Source organism: Epargyreus clarus, unplaced genomic scaffold (genome assembly GCF_041222505.1).
Source record: "Epargyreus clarus isolate Ecla_fem2 unplaced genomic scaffold, WU_Ecla_fem_2.2 ptg000010l, whole genome shotgun sequence".
NCBI lineage: Eukaryota > Metazoa > Arthropoda > Insecta > Lepidoptera > Hesperiidae > Epargyreus > Epargyreus clarus.
In genome coordinates this window covers 1027334-1053284 of record NW_027332218.1, presented here as the reverse complement: position 1 = coordinate 1053284, position 25951 = coordinate 1027334, and the positions used below count along the sequence as shown (strand labels likewise).

The window sequence follows — 25951 nt, the reverse complement described above, 5'->3', positions numbered from 1 at the left end:
TGCTAATTAGAACGATTTTTTCATGAAGAATTCAGTAGAACAAAATAATAGCTTAATTTAATTTAAGTATACTATTTTCCCCGACATATCTAAAAGCGAAATTATAGGTAGACCTAGGTAGACTTTATTCCTTAGATAGGTTTCAAAGATGTGAAGTTGTAGAATAGTAAGTATTATAAGTTTGTAAAGTTGTGCTTACGAGTGGGAAAAATACAAAGAACTCCAACCTTCATTTGGCTTAGACTGAATATCACAGACGTCGCTAGACTGTCTCGAAAGCATCAACACCACAAACGGCACCTCTGCACCCAACCTACTCAACAAATCTGCGCTCACGCACCGCACCTTTCTTCTTTCACCAGTTAGTGAGCTCCCACGCGACCTGGCGAGCGGACGGCGCGCCATGCGCAGAGCCTTACAGTGCGAGTGCTGACCAGTGCGCCATGACAGTGACCCTCGCCCTCATCCTCCTCCTGGCTTCGGCCCGCGGACAAGAGGACTCTTTCGCCAGCTCCTTCCTATCAGGTCAGACTTAGATGTAAAAAGGTTGAAACAACCTTCGGAATTCGAAACCGCTACTTAGATATAGGTTGACGCGTATGACCACAAATTAGCACGTTTTGTAAACATCTCATTCAAAAGATAGATAGAATATCGCTATCTCTAGTTTAAATTAATTTTGGTAGAGCATAACTATCCATCGTTAGCTCTACCAATCTATATCCGGTTTCAATAAGCAATATTCGTCCTGAAACGTTGCATCCTGTTTTATTTTAGGAAATTCTTTAGGATGAATACATTCCAATTTTTTTTAGAAATTCACAATTATCGAGATTAATTCGAATACATCTGATTGGACTTACAAATGCAAGAATACCATCTAGAATATGTTTGGTTGCGTGCATCCGTTCGCTTTATTTTCTTTTCTAATTTATAATTTTCTTTTCTCTAAATCCGAGTATATAGATATGTATTATCTATACCTACTCTTGTTTCAAATAGATAAGAAACTTAACTTGGTTGTTCTATAAAAATACAAATTAAATTAAGGAAGTTGGTTAGTCTACAAGTGAAAACTATTGAAATACAGATGGTTAGAATGGAAAATTATGTGAAATGCGTTTGGTAAACAAAACCTCCAATTAGCTATTTACCATAATTATTGTCTATAGAAATACATAATAATATGTAAAACAAGATACATTACTACAATAAAAAGTAAGTTCTGAAATTAAAAGGAGTATCTATAAACGAATCTAATTAAACCTGTCCTCTTTGGCAAACTTCAAGAAATTTTAACCATTACATCCGCTTATCCGCCTAAAAGTAAACTCCAAAACTTAAAAGTAATTAGTTAATTAGTCCGTATATAATTAATTTAACTACATCAAGTTAAGCGGTGTATGTAGGTCCAGACGAGATGATATCTGATCTGTGGTTTACCAGACCGTTTGTATTTTTACTTTCTAAACACTAGCACAATATGTGTAATAATCTGCACGGTGTTTAGAAAGCATAGATACTTGTATTTCAGCTTCAAGACTTGACAAGACTGCTTTTAAACTTGCTTTTAACTATGACTATAAAAATAAAAACGTTAACAAAAAATATAATACGCAAGTCTGAAAAAATATTTCTTAATTCTCAATATTCTTTTAAAAATGTTAAACTAAATGTTTTTAACAGAAAACAGTTCTTTTTAATAATAATGCAAAATGCATAGCGTTTAATTTAGTATTTTAGTTAACAGTGCTTAAGTAGAGAGACTTTCAGTGGTATTCAGAACTTTCAGATTTAAATAACTGCCAAATTCATTATAATATGTAGTAAGTTGCTTGGATCTAATTTATTTCTTTGTACATTTTGTTTATTAACGCAAATTTATATACTACTTAGCAAGACTACTACTAGACAGTTAAAAATCATATTTAAGGCGTTAAAATACACAACGAAATGAACATTTGGCTATCCAAAGCTCCATTGAGTCAAAAGCTTATTGATATAAATTACAAACTTAAATTAAATCACAATATATATTGAAACGCCAGAATACTACCTACTTATATTATCTAAACTATTGGTATATTTTGTGTATCCAAGATCATTTTTTAAGTATCATTTCGTCACCTATAAATATGTATGTATGTTTTATAAATTCGTAATTAGTGATTTCGTCTAATTTACTTCGTGGACTATGAAAAAGTGAAGTTTAAAAAGTGAGAGTAGCAAATTAAAATACCATATAATAGTTCTGAATGATTGTGCATCTGAAATAACTGTTTATTTTTATTTTTTTAACTTTTGGACATAATATTTCCTTTTATGGATTCTATAGTTCTTGTCATAAAAATAAACTTCATGACCATTTCATGATCAATTGATGTAGAATATTTTACTAATTTTATTAATTTAATTAAGGCAATTGTAAATAGTTTATAATTCTATTAATTTGATGATACATTTAATTCGTGGTCACGTCATGAGTGATACATTTATAGTTACTCGTAAATAAAATTACTTAACACATATTTTTATTACGTAATTACACATCAATTGCTAACATTATTTGTGTGTTATTTAGTAATATTTAATAATCGTTTTCGTTGTAAATGGCCTTATCTAAACACAACAACCTACCAAATAACAACCTTATTTAGCATGACGGCCGAAGAAGATGATGCCAATCCCCTGTGTTTGGAGTCTGACAGCGCCACCATTAAACCATTTTCTACTTAAAACAACAGTGTCAAACGCTGCTCTGGTCTGCTTTGAAGAGTGAAGAGTGAGTGAGTGAAGTGAAGAGATAAACTTAAACGACACATATAGATTAGTAAAGATTACTCACTCCTAACAAGAAAATGTACCCCGTTTTGAGAATTGCAATAGTTGCGTAAAAAAGTTTTGCCACGTCTCCGTGCTAAAATGTCCCTAAAATATTTGAAATTATTATTATAAATTGTTTATTTATCATGTAAATTACGCAGTATTAGTTATTTATTCGTAAATTTTCTCTAAAAATGTTTTATTTGTCAAGAATTCAAAAAAAGAACTTACTATAATAAGCCATTTGCGGCTTCATTCAATTTCAAGCGAAGTATCTTTACTAATCTATGACGACACATTACAACTTAGTTCTCGGATAACAACGCAGCTATGACGAACCTCAAATAAGATTTCAATCCTATCTGTAGTTTATTACAGTTGAGATACGATTAATGTTTACCATCGAATGTACTGTAATACTATAATAGATACTCATTTTGTTATTTCAATTAAAATTACGATTCTTACCCATTTTTTGGACAATATGAGCTAACGTAGACAATTTAAATTTCTACACACCTAATTCATTTACAAATATCCTAGACCTCCTAAATAAATACTTGACATAGTTAGCATTATTCCAGTAACCTAGATCTTGCTTATAAACGTAAGAATGAACCGTGGATCTAATCAGACAATCGAGCCATAGGAAGTTAGTATATGGGGCGGGGTAACGGTGCGCGCGCCGTTAAATATGCGCCTGCGCAGCCAACGATACGGTTTACGTGATAATCGATGCCAGATTGACGTTGCACTGTGATTTATGTTACGTTTGTGATTTATCTATACTCTGCCTACCTTTAAGCGTGTTTATAAACTAGAATGTTTAAAGATTTAAATTGACAGAAGAAAATTGATATATAAAATCAAATGATGAGTAGTTTTAACTGTATAAGAAAATTAAATGTGAATAATTATGTTATAAAAAAAACATAAGACTTTGTGTTCTATACTAACATTACAGAATTCATAGTCATACTTCATTAAACAGTTGATCTAGACTAGAATATTGTTAGGTTAGGTTAGGAATATTGTTAGGTTAAAATTTGACGTTCTCACTTTTGAAAGTGGTAGAACCATTCGATTCCGGCGGCACCACCGCCACACGTATTTCTACTTTATAACAGCAGCATAGCACTGCTTTGTTCTGGTTTGGAGGGTGTGGTAAATACACATACTTCGCCGAGGCATTTCAACTTAGTTCTTAGATGTAGTAACACATCTATAGCTGACTTGCGGTAGGACTACTCTTACCTGCGGTTAATTAAAGATGTCATACTACTGTTATCATCGTTAATAAGAAGCTTGGATATTAACGATATCACATTTTTATAACGTTACATTAAAGTAATAAGTGACTCATTGGATACTACAGTTTAAAAACAGATGCGGGTAGGTGAAGTGGGGACGACACCTTGGCGGCGCTCGAATTAACAGAGAGCGACATTCTGGTCGGAGGCTTCAGCAAGAACAGTCGAATAACGGAGATACTTGTGTAGTTATAATACTTCTAATCACTAGTGTGAACTTACTTACGTATAGTTATTATATCGTTACTCTGTACCTTATATGTGACAATATTATTACACGACTTCAAGACCTTCAAGATGACTATCATTAATACTATGAGTATAGGCGGCAGTAGCCACTTACCACCAGGTGGATTTATCGTCTGCTACTTCTATATATTATAAAAACAAACTTAAATAAAACTATACATATTTCATGTTGATTAATTAAGAGCATACTAGTATGATGATACGGTAATTTCGAACAATCGAAACATCCAAGTAAAATACAATTCAAATAAAATTTTAAACACACTATCACTTATTTTAGTACTCTAGAAATATATTTTCTTATTAACTTATTCAACATATGCATAACTTTCTAAAATGACGTTTTAAATTAGATAAAAAACTCGAATTTTCAGATATTGGGGTAGAGTACGCGTTGATGTCTTTTGTATAGTGAGTTTGTCCACAAGACGTCGACTCACTGCGTTCTGTGCTGTAAAAAGTTAAAACGATAATATAAGTAGTATTTATTTAAAAAAAACAACTGAAAAGAGAAGAAGTGCAGCTTGTGTCACTCCTACAATTTAAAATGTTAGGGCTGAAGGACTTGAATGAAACATACATACAAAATATCTATATTTTGACGGTTGTATATAAACCGATTTCGATGGACCTTATATTTGACAGTAAAGGACTTTAATGCCTGTCGCATTGACTAATTTCAGCTCCTAAAATATATATTCTTGCTGCGTGAAATTTAGAAACACGTGCGTGAGTTATCTAGTAGAAGAGATCTACTTCCAACATATTAGAAAAAAAATATAATAACTAAATACTAGATACTTTAAAATATAGACTTTGTCACCCGCACAATTTAGACGAATACAACGACACCTCGTATGTTAAAAAGTTAAAATGCATTCAGTCATTTGGGCTGCAGATCCTACCAAAGAAAAAGACAAACCAATAAATACCAACATACGCTCCAAAACCTTACCCTACGGGTAAAAAACAAGCACTTCGCCTCAACAAATAGTATCAAACATCGTTTAAGATTACCGAATGTCTATCACTGCGCGTAATCTCAGCGCCGGTGCAGCGGGGGTGCGGGGTTGTGGGGGTGGGGTTGGAGTGCCGGCGGGGGCGGGGGAGGGCCAGAGAAAGTCCTGCAGACCGGCCGACGCCGCGTGGTCCCATTGAAGCGTCGTATTCACGTTTCAAGCCATTCGCCGCTTTTTATAACTACTTTATCGATGTTTATTATTTATGTGTGATACATTGAAATGGCTCTTTGATGCTTCTCCGCCAATGATCTTCTCCAACGAAACATCTTCGAAACGGTGGTGGCTGATTGACGATTAAAAGATGGATTATTGATATCCATTTTGAATAAGTCGCATTTTATATTTAAATTGGTTATTTATTTATCATTTTCTCTTAATTCATTTTTTTTAAGCCGAGGACTTGGAAATCTTTTACATAATGTATTGAGAACTAAAAAGGTATTCTTGTAGAATGAAAAATAAAAATATTCCGTTGTGAAAAAGTTATTTCTATGTCAAATATTGCCCTCAGTGCAAGTGCAATCAAATAAAAAGAAATCTTATATAAGTGTTGTACACTTGTTGTATGTCACTTATATAAGTTTTCATTAATGACTACTTAAATAACTTTATTAAAAGGGCTCAAAGTCACTTCGTAGACTGGAGTGTGTCGAAGTTTTTTGCGTTGGTGAAACCAATTCCAATTTTCAATTTTTCAATTTCAATTTTTGGTTCGACTCCGGCGGCACCACCGCCACACCTATTTCTACCTAATAACAGCAGTGTTAGGCGCTGCTGTGTTCGATTTGAAGGGTGTGGTAAGGGAGACAGACTTTTCCGAGGCGTTCCAGCTTAGTCCTCAGGGGTAGCGGCGCATCTGTGGCAGACCTCAGGTAGGAATATCTAATCCTATCTGGGGTTGATTACAGATGTCCATGGGCGGCAGTAGCCACTTACCATCAGGTGGACTGCATGCTCGTCTCCTACCCTTATATTATAAAAAAAAAAAAATTCGTACGAATGTACGTGAACTGAAAGTGAATTAATTGTAACAATTTTTAACGCATCCATCCAGTCTTCTATCATAAATCCTTTAGCGTTCCAATTCTGGCCCTGGGTATCTCAAATGAGAAGGGTTTTGGTCGCCTGCGAATTGGTAAGCTTCACACACCTTTGAAATTTTTTTTTTTGTAGAAGTCGCATATAGGTTTTCAATGATGAATGGTTTCACCGCTTTGAAACCATTTAATAAGCAACTTATTTAGAAAAACAAAACTATTTGTCTTAAATTTAAAACCAATACCCACAGAAAAAAAGTCCGAAGTGCTCATCGAAGTAATTTAAATAAGTCTTGTGCAAAATTTAAGCTAGACCAATTTTTTTCTATACTTAGTCTCTCAGTCAGTAAAAGATTTATTGAATTTGTACGTTTGGGAAAACAGTTCAGTGTATGTTTAGCTGAGGACACATGATTCACGCGCATTATATTATTAATTTGTTTTAGATTTAAAACAACGCCATCTACTCTAAAATAATTACATACAGCAGCACAAGTGTACATTTTAAAGTAGACAAACAAAGTTAGTCTAGTGAGCCGAAGCCTGCGTAGGACCCGCTCTACTCGTTTCCAGTTAAGTGAGTTTGCGCAGTTACTTTCATTGACGGGGACTTATCTTAAACTAGCTTCCCACGATTTCGTTCTTATAGATATCAGTTAATATCGACTTAATTTAGCCTGTTTATCTATAACTTAACCCGTTGAGTTTATTGTAATGGTAAAAAACTTACTGCAAAATCAATTTAAGTAGTTCACTTGTTCAGTTTTTATGATTATTTAGTTAGGTTGTTGGATTAATTTAATAGGGAATTTAGTTGAAATTGTAAAGTTAATTAAGTTGTCAGTAAATATAGATATATTGTGATATATTGTAATTTTATATACTAAAATAGTGACATAATTTGAAATGTAGATTACTGTTAATAGTTTCTTGAATATTTAAGACAAATAAAAATATATTTAAATATGTAACTCTTTCTACATTCATAGTTTCTAAGTAGGATTTTCTGTCGTGGGTGTCAATAATACATACACACACAGACGAGAACAGAAACACCCAGAATCATACATATAATAATATATCTCTATTCATGATGTCTAACTTCTTGATCACGGGGTACACTAATTAGTTTGATCATACTACATTTTTTTATAAAGTATAAAATGTTTGATATAACCACAATAATACTAGGGTTGCCAATTTGTTTCCGTAAACATTTAATTTACTCGTATTTTTACACGTCGGCAGAAATAAATGTTTTACGTCAGTACTATAACAAATATAGAGATTTTTCTTAAACATGAAGTACATGTTCCCTTTAACACATACATAGACGATAACATAAATATTCAACCCTCTGAGTATCAGGTGACTATTCTTCTACTCACTTCATTAAAAATGTTTTACATATAAAACAAAGTGTTATCATATACAGAGTTTTATTGCTGACAAATATTTTAAATACTGACAGAAAAATATTATAAATGTATATTTTTTTGTCTCAAAAAGTGTTGTTGTGGCAACCCTAAGTATCAGCATACGACATCTAGCGGTCGTTGACCCGCGAGAAAGCCCGTCGCTAATACCGAGCGATAACAACCGCTAATTGTGACCACTGATCTACCAATACGTTCCAACGTTTGCAATATGGAACTATAAAAATACACCTACGATAAAGGTAGATAAGGTAATTAGGGAATGACGGTGGAGAATGTTTTAGTTTTCGTTTATTTTTTTGTTTTATCGAAGAAAATTGAAACTGTCGGCACGATACAACGTTTGCAATATGGAACTATAAAAATACAAATACGATAATGGTAGATAAGGTAATTAGGGAATGACGATGAAGAATCTTTTTTTACGTTTATTTTTTTTTTATCGAAGAAAATTGAAATTGTCAGCACAGCTCTACCTATACGATCGAACGTTTATAATATGGAACTATAAAAATACGCCTACAATAAATGTAGAAAAGGCAATTAGGGAATGACGATTTTGAATGTTTTTTTTTCGGTTATTTTTTGTTTTATCGAAGAAAATTGAAACTGTCGGCACTGCTCTACCAACACGATACCACGTTTGCAATATGGAACTATAAAAATACACCTACGTACGTATCTACGAAGGTAGATAAGATTTAGGGAAAGACTAACCACTTCAGCACCTTTATCTGTTTCATTTATTACTTAAACATTTTTTGGCGTTATCAAAAAAATGTGCTAATTATTATTTTAAATTAATTAATATTTTCCAAACTGAGTTTGTAGTACGTACATACATTACAACGAAATAAAAGATTTTTTTGGTTATAAAATAGGTTATGAAAGAGTTTCAATAAAGCTTAAATAATCAAGGTTAATTTTTTTAATATACTTGACGTTCGTTAATAATTCAATAATGAATTAGGACTTACACGAAAATAATTTATTTTTGATTTATTTGCTAGATTCGGCGTCTATTGATTTTCTTACTAGGTTAACAAAAAATAATGTCCTCTTTTTAAGTTTTATTTGATTTATACCAATTAGCATTTTATAACAATTTATTTCGACTTTCGATACTTTAGCCTACAGGATGATTGATAGAGACTGCTATAAAGTCTTAAATAAATAATTTAAAATTAATTCAAATGGAATATGTCGCAGATGTTTATTATAATTTATTGCTAAATATTTCGCGAATCAATCTTCGATTTGGACTGAGTTAGCTAATCGGGCAACGACCGTGAACCGTGTTAGCGAGATCGTCTCAAAAGTCTATCTGTAACATTTTTTTTAAACTTAACATTTACATTATTTTCTTTAATATAAATCTTAAAGATCGTTTGTTCATTATTATTTCTTACGTTTTTGTCGTAAAACTTTAAAAGTATGTTATAAGTTATAATGATCCACGACCATAATATTTTTTGAAAATCTGAGGATTTTTTAATGATAGCATATATTTCGATTTTCAATAGCTACCAAACAAATAGAAGAGAATAGAAAAAAAAAACAAAATAGATTATTATAAAAGTGAAGTCCATTATTACAAAAAAATCGACTAAAATAATTAACTGACAAGTACTTTTAGTATGGATCTACCTAATATATTAAAAAATAAATTACCTATATAAACACCTTATTTCATGCAGTTACAAATATCTTGTTATTAGTTTCAATTGAGTTTCATACAACTTTTTATTTTACATTTTCATATGAGTTATTTAATTTATTTCCATTTTATTCAGACAGTCCATATTTTCTTTGCATCTAAATTAAACTTAAAACCTATCTTAGTAAAATTTTACACTGTACGATAATTTTGACAGCGTATAATTGCGTGAAAGAGAAAGATCGTAAATAAATACAGACTCTCACTCGGAAGCTGTATACTTGCAACATCCAATAAACTATTGATTGCTGTAATATTAGTCAGAAAAGTTACATAAACCATAGTGCACTTTAGTAAACTTTTGCTTGAAATAAAACCGCGCGCTTAGCGCAAGCTCCTAAAATCTAAAATTATTCTTTCACTCGATAAAGCTTAGCTACAAGGGCTTGCAAACCTACACAAATTAAGCCAAATGCTCTATCCACACGTTTAAATTTTTGACAATTTGTTGTTGTTAATTTTGTATCGGTGTCAGCATTTTTGGATGTCATTTTAGTGTTTTTTTTTATTCACATTATGATTTTTGCTTTTCACCACAATTTCGTATCAATTACCACACACACACATACATCATTTATTTTATTTTAAGTAATAGTTTTCGGTTTATTTACCTATATTTAATCTAAAATTTCGTATAATATGTTCGTGGTACTTACAATACCAAGAAACTCTTTCCCAATAATATCGTAGAAGTATAAAAAGGTATAGTGCTTAGTATTTTTTTCTATAATCTAAATAAGATTGTTATCATAATTTTCTCATACTGTTTCACTTATTAGTAATTTGTCAACTACTTAAAATTACATAAATATGCTATTTTAATGAAGACTAATTGATATCGCTGCAATTAGCTAACAATTAAGACGCAATGAAGCAACTTTAATGAAATTATACAGTTATTTGAGAAACTCATTGTTATATATGTGACTATTTAATTGAAATAACAAATGAACAATGAACATGCAGTTATCAACACCTGATAAGAAGATTCCTTCGTAAGGTTGGCAATCATCAGAGGTAGCTTACCTCTGATGATTAACCTCGGAAGTATGTTTCCCTATAAAACTTACTACTAGGTTCCCTTTTTTTATAATATTATAGTAGCAGACGAGCAAGCAGTCCACCTGATGGTAAGTCGCTACTGCCGTCCATGGACATCTGAAATCAACCTCAGATCGATCAGATAGTTCTACCAGAGGTCGATCAATGCGCCTAAAATTAAATCTCGTATAGTCCGCGCCAAACTGCTAGTCCGCTCTGAAGTTGTTGCTCGCAGGTGTCATACAATTTGCTATGGCGACGCGATTCACTTCTATATTCAGAGCGGACTAGCAGTTTTACGCGGAGTATAAGTACGTATTAGTGTACTAGAGTAGATCGGCGAGTGTCAATAGTATGTCGTATGTACTTTCGTTTTCGGCCACGGCGGCCGGCGATTTCTCCGGCCCGCGTTAGGTCATCGGGTAACGGTTGTGTGGCCGCGGTGCAAGCCATAAACGGCAGCGGGGACGGTAGCGGAGCAAATATACAAACAAAAATTATGAAAAACGTGTATTTAAAGCACGATTTATTACTTAATTGTAAGTAGCATTCATTGTAAGTAGTAGTATTGTAGTTGTAGTAGTTATATTTTCATTAAATGCGATAATGCTAATATATAGATAGAAATGATTTGTCTTTAATTTAGTTCCTAAAATAACGCATTAATTGTGTGGATTGAAATTAGAATTGAAAAAAAAACTATTTAAAATGAAAAAAAACAACTGCATAATTGGTATTGAAATAAGTTAAATCTAAATATTGATGCACAATGAAAATATGAAAGAAGTATATATTTTAATAACATATTTATTTATTTAGCTTTTATTTTAAGTACATTTATGAAGTTTCAATAACCTTCTTTACAAAAATCTCCGATATTTTCCTGTGTTAGGTATTGTATTATTTAATATACTTACTTTCACTTGCACCATACACTAACGAACGAATATTGAACCTACTACCAGACGCGAGCAGTTACGCTACTTAACCGTACCACTAGGACACAATGATGTGGAAGAAATAACGTAGAATACTAGTATAGAATTGTTTTTAACTCTATTTGTAAGTAGTTATTTATATTATGTAGTGGAAACGTAACAGATAAATGTGCTGCTCATCTGATCTAGGGTATGCTGTCGTAGGTATAGCAGGTAGAATTAGTAGATCCACCGGGGAGGTTTTACCACCTCCACACCTACTTTTAACATGAATCAGTTATTGCGTTTCTGTGCAGGGGTGGCGGTGCTGGTGTACTGATCTTAGTGCCCCAGAGTGACAACTGTGATCGTTCAATCTAAACGTCTGTTCTATATAGAGTATGTTACATATGTACATGGGCGACAGTGGCCACTTGTATAAGGCAGACTTCAAACAATTCTATGCAGGATAGGAAGGTCGACTACAGGTTCGTTTCTACCCTAAAAGTCTAATTGCAAACATAACGTATGTTGCAATCTTGATTTCTAGCAGGGAAATCACATTCGAACTTGTGGTATTAAGTAAGTTGGGGTAATAATGGGATTTAATGCCACCTACTCGAATAGTTCGCCCAAAAACCTTTGATGTTTGTAAACTTTCACGCTAAACGCCGTCCGAGCGCTCAATTTAAATTTACAAGGTGTATCTGTAAGAAATATATATTACACAATATGAAAAACCTGTCAATGGTGAGATTTTACTTCTACATTAAATAACATTCCGAAACTGACCACCCGCTTCGCGCACGCGCTACACCTTTGAATCAGAGTACCTTTTGCCTTTTAACTTACACCAATTTTATGTAACTTTGTTCTATATAGGAATATAGAATACCTGTAATTAAAGTAAATCATGTAAAGACACAAAAACATAATGCAATAAATGTCACACGCCATCTAAAACCAATAAATCTCGCCGCCGCCTGCGTCATGCGCCGGCTTTTTCCTTTCATTTGGCGGTGGCAACGGTGCCGCCTGAACTAACGGCACTCACACCGGGAATGCTGTTTAGCCACTCCGGGACCTTAGGTAACAGGTACCTCATGAAGACAAAATATAAATGGCAATAATTATAAAAAAAAAAAAAAAAACAAACAAAAAATCAAAAATCTGTCTGTCTGTTTAAAATATGGATTAAGGTTAGACTCAAATTTAGACGAATCTAATTGCTTCTCATATGTTACGTCCGTCAAGCGGTTTGGGCGGTAATGCATGCTAAAGAATGAGATTTATATAGATACGAGTACGTTCGAAAAACATTACCTTCCATAGTCGGGTAAAAATAATATAATCTATACTCCTATACAATGATATTTTAGTATAAAATGTCAGCATCATTACTTTTTCAAAATATCTCTTTCCTTAGCTGGGAATCGAACGAGTTCATTTTGAAAAAAATTACCCCCTTTATATTATTCCACTATCTGATAGTGTCGCTTATAAGGATAAAATTCTGGGAAGTAATGTTATGTGACAAATTAATGGAAAAGGAAAATTTTGAATAAAATACATATTTTTTCATACATTGGCATACTAATCCTTAAGAACATTACAATCACAATTACATAACAAATCATTTATGTATAATTCTTTAGAAACATACATAAGTCATACCATTGAAGAATTTGTTGGTTAATCAACTATTTATTCGATGTTATGACCATGACATACGGCTTAGTATGAGACAGTGATAGTTTGGCAAATAAGTTACCGCCGTTTTTAGGAATATTTTTTTAATAAAAATAGATAACTGATTATATAGTAAATTTATATTGTGTGTAGTTTACAACTTCGTTTAAACGTTAAATATGATTTTCTATATCTCTTTGTTTAGTAATCACTCGGATTGGACTCGAAAAAGTAATTTTTGCAAATAGTCAACTTTAGGTCTGTATTAAACGAAACTCCGCCCATAGCAAGTTAAATCTATTATAATGGTCCTTAAAATAACCTTAACTAAGTCGGACATAAAATATAAATTCTTGGAGAACAAAATGTCCGCTCTGAAATGATTTGAAACATTGAGCCAAAAAAAATTGTTAATACACGAAATGTTAAAATTGATAAATGGCGGGAACTTAACTGCCAAATTAATATGAAGAAATATGTATTTTTTTAAAATTGAGGATTTTCCTTTAGTTTGTCATTTATCATTACTTCCCAGATTTTGATCCTTATAAGCAACACTATCAGATAGTGGAATAATATAGAGGGTGTATTTTTTTTTAAATGAACTCGTTCGATTCCCGGTTAGGAAAAAAGTTATTTCAAAAAAGTAATGATGAAGTTTTAGTTTTTATCAAAATCGGCCTCGTAATCTCTTTCAGCATTTTTCGCTAATCCTTATAGTTTCGGATTTGGCCCTGAAGGCCCGTTTGAAAAATTCACCCTGTATAAGTTACATAAAACACACTAGTCTATGTGATAAACTAGAGGGACTCTAAACCTTTTTCATTCTGAGAGGAGACACGTGCCCAGCAGTAGGACAATAATGAATCGTTGACGTCAATAACATACTACTCTACTACTACTAGTATTTATTCTACTAGCTGTACCTAGCTACTAACTGGATCAAAATAATATCTAAATATTAAAATGAACGGCTGTTTCACAAGCACCAGACAATTCAAAGGATTTGAAGTGGCCTCAACTGTGGGCCACAATGACCCGGCAAGGTCGCCGTCGTAACGGCACTAGAACCAAGGAATGTGGTTCGACTGGTTTAGGATTCAGGACAATGGATAACAGGAATCATTATATTACTGATATGGATAACACGATGTGTTTTTACGAAATAACGATATTAGGAATACTAAAATAGAATAACGTTTATAATTGTCCGAAAATTTTTCTTTGAGTGTGGTTTTCCGGATAAGCTACGAGTATGTTCTATTGTCTATGCTGTCTATGGTAAATTATTGTTAGCTTCGTGAGCAATTTTCCCGGGTAAAGAGGTTTTAGTTTTAATAAAATTATGACCTAAAATTTGGAACTTGTTTGTCAATAGAATGAATATTTTTAGTAATATTACTAGATTTGTAATAATACCTACGTTAAAAAATGATAATAATTGTTTAAAATTAAGAATAGCTTTGACAACCTAGCAATATTATAATATTTATGATCACTATGCAATAGAAAAAATGTCGGGCTATAATCATAAGTCATAACACTGCTGTTTTAACACACAAAAAAGGAAATAGGTGCAGCGAAACTTCTGCAGCTGAACTACCTAAATGTCATTAAACCATTTAACCGCTTTATGATCTAGACAAGCCAAACCAAGCTAAATAAAGCCTTATCGATACGAATTATCACATTTCTAGCGCTTTACGCTGGGAAAGTCTAGTTGAAATCTTTTTTTTTCCAAGAATCGGTTCTCTAAACTGCCTATATGTGGCAGTGGCGCCACGGAGCGGCGGCGGCACGTTAAGTAAACTGGTTTAGTCTGTTTGGACTTATGGGTTCCGTAGTCCGTACATAGTGCCTTATGTGGGTGGTGTGACACAGTGTATGCCGTTATGCCTGTCTTGTGGATGATTCCCAATCAGATTTTTATGGGTCTAGTTGTTTTTGTATGTTCATAGAAAACATTAGGTATATGTTTAGTTAGATATAGGTCTGTGGGTATATGTCATAGACTCATAGAAATATATTATGCATATATCCGCTAAGAAATCCTGTAGGTTTTTTCTCTAAGCATTTCCAAAATATAACATAGTCTTTCACTCTGTCTCTACAATAATAGTAATATATTTAAATTACCTGTCTCCAAAGTTACTCGAAAACTGCATGTGCTACGACAATTTACATGAAGATGTACAAAATAACAATTAAAAAAAAAAAAATGTCTGAAAATTTCACTGAAAATGTCACTCAAAAATTGCAAATTTCGATATTTGACGGACAAAAGATAGATTATTTATTAACAAAGTAAGTGAGTAATGACTCCGGAACCCTAGCGTGCCACTAGCGCATGCAAAGCGTGCCGGGCGGACGCCGGCTGCACGAGAATGAGAAATAACTAATTGGGAAGTAAAAGTGCGCATTCCGGGACGTTCTCGGTCGAAAATAAGTCGAAAGTTTTGTGTAATTTGGTCTGTTATAGTTCTGTCTATGCAGGACTGATCTGGAACGCTCGCTAGAGCTGTAATACACGTAAATAAGTCAATAACTAATTGGATAGTAAAAGTGCACTATCCGGGACGTTTTCTGTCGAAAACATATCGAAAGACTTATGTAATAGAGTTCTGTCTAATCGTAGGACTAATCTGGAATGCTCGGTAAAGCTCGCTATGAATACACTAAAATAGGTCAGAACTCAGGGTGCGTACTTTGTAGAAATTAATAATAAAGTAATTAATTAATTGAGTTCTTGTTGGTATTACAAGGTGGAGGTGATGAAAACTTTTTCCATCGATTTAAGAATCATGAAAAGAACTGACTAAAACATGTCAACGAACACATAAAAAACAGAAATAAAGGAAAAACACACTCGGATTTGTCTTAAGTTACATACTCTATCTGTACTTTGGTACGGTTATGTCCGTTATTGACAATTCTTTCTGTATTCCAGAATTTCGAATTGGACATTCAAAATTCGATCTTGGTGGGCAAAAATTTAATGGATTGAATGCTTCTAACGGACATTAGTCAGCATAGTAGACGATAACCTAGACACCTTTCATTCTACGAAGAGACACGTGCCCAGCAGTGAGACCTTTAAGATTTGAAGAAAGAAAATGTGCCTATTAACCAAATTAGGATGTTACTATTACTTAATACGAAATCGACGTAATATAGTGTCTTTCTCAGATAATAATTCGCCTGTTGATAATTTCCAGGTCTCCTCGACACCCTGGACACGCAAGTGGACGCGAAAAACTGCCCCGGGGTGTGCATGCACGCGCTGGCCTCCCTCATCTGCTCCAACGTGCTGGACGAGGTGGAGTGCCCCAATCCCTCCATGAAGTGCTGTGTCGACGAGCCTCTTGGTGAGTTTTTTTATCCACCCATTTATTAACCAACTCACAACAGAAACAATTGATATGTCACCTAAAAACTGGACTCCTGAAAAAAAATCGTGGCGTGACTCTGCTCTTAGCAGAGATTAATGGACGGAAGTTCCCATTTACCGTCAAGTAGACTGCATGCTTCTATAATGTTTAAAAATGACTATCCATCGATCAGTTAACAAATAAATAAATTAATTAATTAAATCCTTCATGATTTCACTACCGCCATACTAAGTCTACATTAATTTACCACCGCCAAAGTATTATCTGTTTGATAATATCAGTGTTAGAGAACATGTTCTAAGTAGTTTAAAGGTTGCAGTAATGCGTAACCAACAGACGCTGTCCCAACTTCCAGTCCTCATGACAAAGTATCTGTAACCAACTCCAAGTAGGATTTCAATCCTATTTCAATTTTAACAGACCTCATGAACAGTCGCCACTCGCCTGCACTTCAGTGGCTTAACACTTTTTAAGACCACCAATCTACCACTACCACCTTTATGCCTCCCTTAAATGCGAATGCCCACAATACGTGTTTTTTAATTTCTTTTTGCCGATATTTCTAATTTAATATTTTATGCTCAGTATAAAATATCTCTGTTCTGCCTACTTTTAACCTTTGATCCACCTCCCAGGTAACGACACAGCGGTGACCACCCGACGACCGTTCACCACCCGCTACACGACCACCGAGTCCGAGGAGGAGGAGACCACCACCCGCGCGCCGCACGACCGATACAAAGACAGTGGTAATTATTAGGTACATCATTACGTATTAGGATTAACTAAGTACTAATACGAGATAGAGTTGAATTCAGGATTTGATAAAAAGGATAGTATACTAGATGAAAGCGAGATGAAGCGAGCATAATAGGTATAGTTCGCGCCAAACTGCTAGTCCGCTCTGAAGTTGTTGCGAGTAGGTGTCATACAACTTGCTATGGCGACGCTATTCATTTCTATATTCAGAGCGGACTAGCAGTTTTACGCGGACTTTACCTTTATACATGTGTCGGGATCGACGATGAGTGCTAGCGTATCCGTGATCCGTGATCCGTGAAAGCCGTGAGGTATAGCCAATAGGAGTCCGGCATGTCCTCTCCAGCTGCCCCATGACTGAGAGGAATCCGTGTAGTGATTCCCCTTGGAATAAAAAACAAAAACAAAAAAATGGTACACGTATGCATTTTCGATCTATTTACTATAAACAATATCGAGTGTAGTCGAGTTTTATGGGTTACCGCTAGTGGCAAAATTTTAAGCTATGTGTCCTTAGGAACGCATCTTAAGCTATTGCTCCTGAATGTTACTTTAATATTGTACTCCTTTAAAATATATACCTACATGAACTGAGTGACGACTCGCGCGACGAATCGGTCACCATATCCGACTGACGCGCAGAGGGTCCCTGGTTTGATCCCCGGCCAGACAGATTTTTAAATTATGAATTTAAGTTTTTGTTTCTGGATCTAGGTGTTTGTGTATATGTCTCTATGTGTGTTCATAGCACCCACGATACAGGGTATCCTAATGTGGGCTGTGAGTGTAGAAAGCTGAAAGTGTTTTTTTAGAACTTGTCCATTCTAAATTACCTGAAATACATTACCTACTTCTTCCAATCAATCTTTATTGTAACAACATCAGACAAGTACATTTTCGCTGCAACTCCATACAAAGCATAAGACCCAGCTACTCCAATTCCCTATTCCAGGTAACATCGCCTGCCCTGGCGTATGCGTGGAAGCCCGCCTGACGCAGTACTGCGAGGCGTACCTCACGTCCCAGGACCTGTGCATCTCTGGCAGGCTGTGCTGCGTCTCCAAGGACGGGTATGGGGACCGACCGCCGCCGGACCTCGTCGTGCCGAATGAGAAAAAGCATTCGACGAAGCGGCCTACTACTGCAGTAAGTTTTTTCTTAAAATTTTGGTTTTACAGAAGTTCACAGAATATACTATCGTATTGTTAACTGCAATTTCGAATGTGTTGGACTAGAAATAAGGTGGTTAAATCGTAAATCGTAGCATCCCTAAAGACTAACTTCGAGCGGCTTATGTAAAGGAAGGAATGCTTTTTCATAATTAAAGTAATATACGAGCATGGAATCTTTCAAATGGTTAGTGGAGATCTGTAATTTCAAATAGGCTTATCAAGGCTCAGACCTTATCAAGGCTCAGACGCGTTGTTACCGTGAGGAGAAGTTGAAACACCTCATATTAGTATCTCTGTTTTATCATGCCTATTAAATCAGAACACAATCGATTTTAACATTAATTTTATAAGGCAAAAGTAATTGGTGTTGCAACCGCAATCAAATTACGAAGAAATCCATCACCTTTACCTTGCTGCTACTTTCTTTAAAGACCTTGCTACTAAATATATTGCTTCTAAAAAGTCCATTTCCTAATTTTCAGCTAACTACCACACCACCGCCGAAGCACAAGCCAGGCCGCAAGTGTCGTGGCGACTGCATCAACGGCCTCTTTGCGCTGCTCTGTGACCATATCGATGAAGATGCAGTTTGCCCTTCCGAAGGCACCTGCTGCTTGACAGAGTCTAAGAACACGGAGACCACGACGCGACGGCCTACGACTTCACCAAGACCTACTGCACCGGTAAGTGGCTTTAAGATTTTATGAAATTGGAATCTAAATGAGCATGCAGTCCACTTGAAAAACCATGAAATGTCCAAAAATGAATTTCCTGAATTTCACCGTCTACCAACCAATTTCTTGAATTTCTTCGTTTAGGGCCTAGACGCTCGGGTTGAGACTCGGACAGATACTGATTCAGTCGACACTCACCTTAATATGAGAGCAGTGATTTATTCTCTCAAGACAAATACCCACATACATTAAAAAATAAATAATAGTCCATTATGTTGTAATTAACAATTTATTTAATTTATTTTGTTGTGGTTCCAGCCCCCTCTCCCGAGATGTCCAGGGTATTGTATGCTGAACATCATGGCGGCGTTCTGCGAGAGACCAGCGGTACTCCTCGCCAATACGAACTGCAAGCTCAGTGGCTCCATATGTTGTGACAACACAAGGTACCACAAAAATACTTAAAGAAAGTTTTTGGAAGTAGTTTTCTCCTGGAAATTCCTGTGTTTTGTGCCAGTCCAAAATTTTTTCTGGTGTTATAAATATTACTGTTATATTATAAGGACTTACTGAAAGCCATCCCGGAATTGAATACAATGTACATTTCAATTCAACTGGGAAGTGGTTAAATTTAACTGTCAAGATTTGACCTTCACATACTTACACAAACTAACAAAACAACTCAAATAAAAGCGTCTTTTGAAGCTTCATATCAAGTTATTTGTATCAATTTCCTTTCTCAGTGAAATACTGTAACAGTAAAAAAGTCAATCTCTCAAAGCCTGTAAAACTTTTTTCTTTATTTCCCCAGAGTGCCCCCGCGCACGACGACGCGCGCGACGACCACGACGACGACGACGACGACGACGCCCGCGCCGGCCGACCCGCGCCCCGACTGCCCCGGCTCCTGCATCGTCTCACTCTTGTCCTTCACGTGCTTCCGTATGTTGCATAATTCATTGATACTCACATTGATAAACACTTCTTCTACACCTACTACCTAACTAACTCTTCTAACTCTACACACATTTTCTTCAAAATGTTCCTTTTCCTTTAATTTGTCACATAACATTACTTCCCAGAATTTAATCCTTATAAGCGACACTATCAGATAGTGGAATAATATAGAGGGTGTAATTTTTTTCAAAATTAACTCGTTCGATTCCCGGCTAAGGAAAAAGATATTTAAAAAACGCATGATGCAGTTTTAGTTTTTATCAAAATCGGCCTCGTAACTCGTATGTCCCGTAAATTTGTATGTCCCTAAATCTGCAGATGCCGATTGCCGGGTGACTTACATATGAAGCGGTGTAATTCCTCACCACTTGTTATTCTACATAGAGTTGATTACAGATATTCATAATCGACAGAGACTGTTGAAGGTGGACTACATAAACATTTGCAACATCAAAGGAGCCAATGCATTTTATTTTCAATGAAATTGTGTTATCGAAAGCCGACGACACACGGCAACTGATCATGTACCGTTTTTTTTTTGTTAACGAAACCGTAGCACAATTCTGGTTCCGGAACTACAGGGACAAACTGATAATGTACCTAGTACCTACATCTTAACCTCTGGTCCCCAGGCAACGCGGAGATGACAGACGTGTTCAAGTGCAAGAAGGCGGGGACGCAGTGCTGCGCGCCCAAGTCGAAGGTGTTAGAAGCGGTGGCGCCGCGCAACGACAGCTTCCCGCTCGCGACGCCCGCCTACACCGCCTACACGCCGCACGCCGCGCATACCGCGCTCGCGCTCACCACACCCGCACGTGAGTTCATCAACCTATTACACACGCCAAACTTCTAGTCCGCTCTGAAGTTGCGCGCGGGTGAAGTCGGAGGGGCCCGCACTGTCTTCGTCCAGCTGATATCTACAATTTGCTATTGCGACGCGACTCACTTATATATTCAGAGCAGACTAAAAGTTTGGCACGAACTCTATTTTTGTTGTCGAATACAGAAGTAAAATTAGTACGATTTCCTTCAAATTAGAAACTCGTTTCTTTATAACATTTAAGAAGCACTTTCTTTTATTTCCAGCGCCCTACGAGCCAAACTACGGTTCCACACTGAGAGCCCCGGAGAAGTACAACAAATATGTTTGTGGAGTTAAAGGTAAGACAGATTGTTCTTGATAGACATAATACTTGTTTCAGGAATATTCATATAAATCAATAAAAGTCTCCACCATAACTGCTAGTGCTTTATTCACTATTAAACATAGAATGCAATTACCATGAAATCAAGCTCTTTTCAAGAAACTGCTAAATAATTGCCGGGTATCCCGGTAGACTCTAGCGGCTTAATTTGGGCGGAAGGGCCGGTCCGCCCCGGGTCTGGGGGGCCTCCAAACACAGTTGCTCAAAAAAAAGAAGGTCACCGAATCGCAGATGGTGATTACAGATGTCCATGGGCGGCAGTAGCCGCTTACCATCAGGCGGATTGCGTGTAAGTCTGCTATGTTATAAAAAAGGGGTAAACAGGGTTAAATTGTACGTCATGCTGTGCAGGTGCAGCCGGGCGCGGCGCCCGCGTGATGGGCGGCGAGGACGGCGAGCGCGGCGAGTGGTGCTGGCAGACGGCGCTCATCAACTCGCTCAACCAGTACCTGTGCGGCGCCGCGCTCGTCGGCACGCAGTGGGTGCTCACCGCGGCGCACTGCGTCACCAAGTATGTCATCATCATCAACGCATAATGTCCCACAGCTAGGCACGGGTCTCCTCTCAGAATGAGAAGGATTAGGCCGTAATCTACCGTGCTGCCCAAGTGCGTATTGGTAGACTTCACACAGCGTTGAAAACTCTCAGGTATGCAGGTTTCCTCATGATGTTTTCCTTCACCGTTGAAGCAAGTGATAATCAATTTTTAGCACGCACATAACTTTGAAAACTCAGAGGTGCGTGCCTGGGATTTTAACCTCGGACCCCTCGATCACGAGGTCAAGTTCCTTAACCACTAGGTTATCACTGCTGTTCACACCAAGTAACTCGCGGATCATGATGAGTATAAAACGCCACGCACGAAAATAAAAACGCTCGTTTCGGTGATTCGTAATAAAAAAACTTTGCTCCGCGTAGAACGGACGAAAAGTTATTACAGAACGCTACTGTCTACCAAAGTATACAAACTTATATGAACCATGGCACTGAATCCTCAAGGATGGTAACAATTCTATGCACGACCTCGACCTACTAGTCCTAGGACAGCATAACCACTTACCACCAGATGAACTGCTATATCTTTTCTTTACGTTAGTAAATAATACAGCAACGATTTTCTTCAAATAACCATGTACTTAATGCAAACATCTGTATTTCGCTGTAAAATTTAAAATGTACATCCATCCTCTCTCACCTAATTCCAAAACTTTCGATTTGAATACGATGTGTGAAAAATAGTGAAAACTATTTGAACTTGCTTAAATAAATGAAAATAAATCCATGATTAGATACTTAAAATCTTTCTTCTAAACATTCAGCACTTGCATACCATATGACATTGTTGAAACCCATTACAACTGCATTTAATTCACAATTTAACCATCAGTATCGTCCGTTCCGGCGACGCGATCTACGTACGTGTGGGCGACCACGACCTGACGCGCAAGTACGGCTCGCCCGGCGCGCAGACCCTGCGTGTGGCCACCACGTACATCCACCACAACCACAACAGCCAGACACTGGACAACGACATCGCGCTACTCAAGCTGCATGGCAAGGCGGAGCTCAAGGAAGGTTGGTTACTTACTGGTTACAATAAATCATAACGTGATTTAGATGTTACTTACTAGCTACTTTTTACGACGCAATTGTATGTCATACTCTGAAGAAAACATCACATCAAAACATTACTTCTTAAAGGAAAGTTCTCTTAAAATATATTCAAAATTGTAAAGCGCATCGTGAGAATAGTTCGCAGAGGTGTGAAATGTAAGAATCCGCACTTGACCAACTCGGTGCACATTCAAGCACAGGGCAAGTCCAAAACATCAGAAAGGACAATAGCACTACACAACCATTGTACTACTTAGTAAACTAAATGCAGAAAGGAAAACAAAATGTGATTAATTTACTTTAAATGATATTTGCAGGTGTTTGCCTGGTGTGTTTGCCGGCGAGAGGTGTCAGCCACGCAGCTGGAAAGAGATGCACGGTTACCGGCTATGGATACATGGGAGAAAGTGAGTATTTTGTTAATAAAATTATTACATATTATGTAGATATTTATTTGTGTCACCGCAGTATCGGCATAAAATATCATCACTCTCAATTTCCGTTCACGTTTTAGAAGAAAATTAAAGATTTTAGAACAAGGGTAACAACGTCTTCCTGCAAACTTATTTATCTACCAACTTTCTAGGAAAAACCAGTCAAGGACTTCTTAGAACTGTTGAATGTCTACGAAAATACATAGCTGTAAACATACTGTGGCGACTTCCTGCTACTCGTCAAGCCAGGGCGCTACACGTATTCTGATTCACGTTATCGAAGTTTTCTCAACATCTTGCATATATACACGCTCCGAACTGAGACTGTCGGAACACGGACGCTATCCGGGCAAGATCACCTAACTCGGCGGATAACCTCCCTTTGCCAATATTATAAGTGTTATTATTACTCTCCCAGCTGGACCCATCCCACTTCGGGTTCGCGAAGCTGAGCTGCCGATCGTGAGCGACGCAGAGTGCATTCGCAAGGTGAACGCCGTCACCGAGAAGATCTTCATCCTGCCCGCCAGCTCCTTCTGCGCGGGCGGCGAGGAGGGCAATGACGCTTGTCAGGTAACGTTCACTTATATACAATCTACTTGTTTTTTTTTAAATGGTGTACAGCATTTAGTGGTCAGTGGGCGCATCCGCCCATAGACATCAGTAAGACTCTCATATGGAAAACAATAATCACTAGTGAAGACTAAGATGATCGCCTTATTCGAAAGTGGTACAACTCACCAAGGCTACTCCTATTTCTGCCTAACAGTTGCGTTAAAGCCATTCATTAAAGTTTTGAATGCGCTTGCGATTCTTCTTATTCTCATTCGTAGTAACGTATTTTGGCCGAGCTCAAATAAGAAAAAAATCCTAATCTGAGATTGATTACAAATGTCCATGGGCCGTTGCGACCACTTTAAGTAGATTGAATGCTAGTTTAATTATTCTATACTATAAAATGATGGTAACATGCACTAGAACGTAATAAGTAAATTGGTGATTGAATTATAATGTTATTTCAACTGACATTTCAGGGAGACGGCGGAGGACCTCTGGTGTGCCAAGATGATGGGTTTTACGAGCTGGTAGGGCTGGTGTCCTGGGGCTTTGGATGCGGACGAAAAGACGTCCCGGGCGTCTACGTCAAGGTGTCTTCCTTCATCGGCTGGATCAACCAGATCATATCCGTCAATAATCTATAGCATCGTATTGATAAAACTGCATAATGTCTTGAAATTGTGTAAATCTGTTAGCTATACCAGTGTCTGAATTTTAGCCATTTTTAATGAAACTTTCAGTTTTTATCTTGATAAAAATATTTTTTTAAACTCCGGTGATGCTAGTTGTGCTAATTTGTGTTGTCATACTTTAATTTTTGATACGTAATTATTTTTTTATGAATTTTATGCTAATACTGAAATCCAATACTATTGGCAACATTGAAAATTATTGAATCTTAAGTCGGCCATTTTTTAATAATACAGTCAAATAAATATCATCATCATTTAATTATAACTATTCAGATTTTAATTATTATAGTTATCAACTTGTTGTGTTCATTAATTATTTTGTGAAGTTTTGAAAATTATTGGCATTATAGACATTGATTTTAAAGTCAATATATTTATTATCTGTATGTTTCACAGATAACCAGTATTTTAAAAACGCATTTATTTTTAATTTCTCTTATTTCGTTTTAAGAGGAAAAATGTAAATAAATTTTTGCTTCTAGTTTAGAATAGATAAGTAATTTATTTTAGTTTTAGTTATTATTATTGATGGCATTTAATCCACCTCCCACCATCTATTTTCTACGTCTTTGTTTCACAAAAAAATAAAAAAAATATTTGACCTATATAATTATAAATTAATTGAAGACGCTGTTTGTTTTGTTCTAAAAACAAAATACTTACATTTAAAAATATAGTCATGCATTTTTGAATAAATTATATCAGTAAAAATCATAAATTAAAAGCCCGATATTCTGGATTATACTTGTATTGTATCAAGTTAGGAAAATCCATTTATTCCTTGATAAGGAATTTTCCTTATTATTTCCCATATTTAAATTATTTATTTTAATAGTAAAGTTTAAGGTTGTATTTACATCCTCTGGCGTAGCAATAGGTTGTATAAACTATACTTGAACAAAGCCCGATATAATAACCGATATAATTTGTAATAATTTTGAAAGTGAAAATCATAGATTAGTACGGTGAAAATTAAAGATTATTTACTGCAAGACTAGGTCTTATAACCCATTTTGAAGTTATCGCAAAATTTTCTGTTATCCTATCCCATAGATTAGTAAAGATTACTCACTCCTAACAAGAAAATGTACCCAGTTTTGAGAATTGAAATAATTGCGTAAAAAAGTTTTGCCACGTCTCCGTGCTAAAATGTCCCTAAAATATTTGAAATACTTATTTATTTATTATGTAAATTACGCAGTATTAGTTATTTATTCGTAAATTTTCTCTAAAAATGTTTTTATTTGTCAAGAATT

At 35.8% G+C, this 25951-nt stretch overlaps 1 protein-coding gene across 1 annotated transcript; it reads left to right on the top strand.

Moving 5' to 3' along the window:
* The first annotated feature begins 381 nt into the window (after nucleotides 1-381).
* On the top strand, nucleotides 382-25951 carry mas (trypsin-like serine protease domain-containing protein masquerade). Its single transcript, XM_073077000.1, has 14 exons — nucleotides 382-525; nucleotides 16457-16606; nucleotides 17266-17379; nucleotides 18342-18535; nucleotides 19044-19244; nucleotides 19554-19681; nucleotides 20047-20177; nucleotides 20825-21007; nucleotides 21279-21353; nucleotides 21749-21908; nucleotides 22785-22972; nucleotides 23329-23418; nucleotides 23864-24018; nucleotides 24480-25951. Exons 1-14 carry the CDS (start codon nucleotides 444-446, stop codon nucleotides 24645-24647), a joined length of 2019 nt encoding a protein of 672 aa, XP_072933101.1. The 5' UTR covers nucleotides 382-443; the 3' UTR covers nucleotides 24648-25951.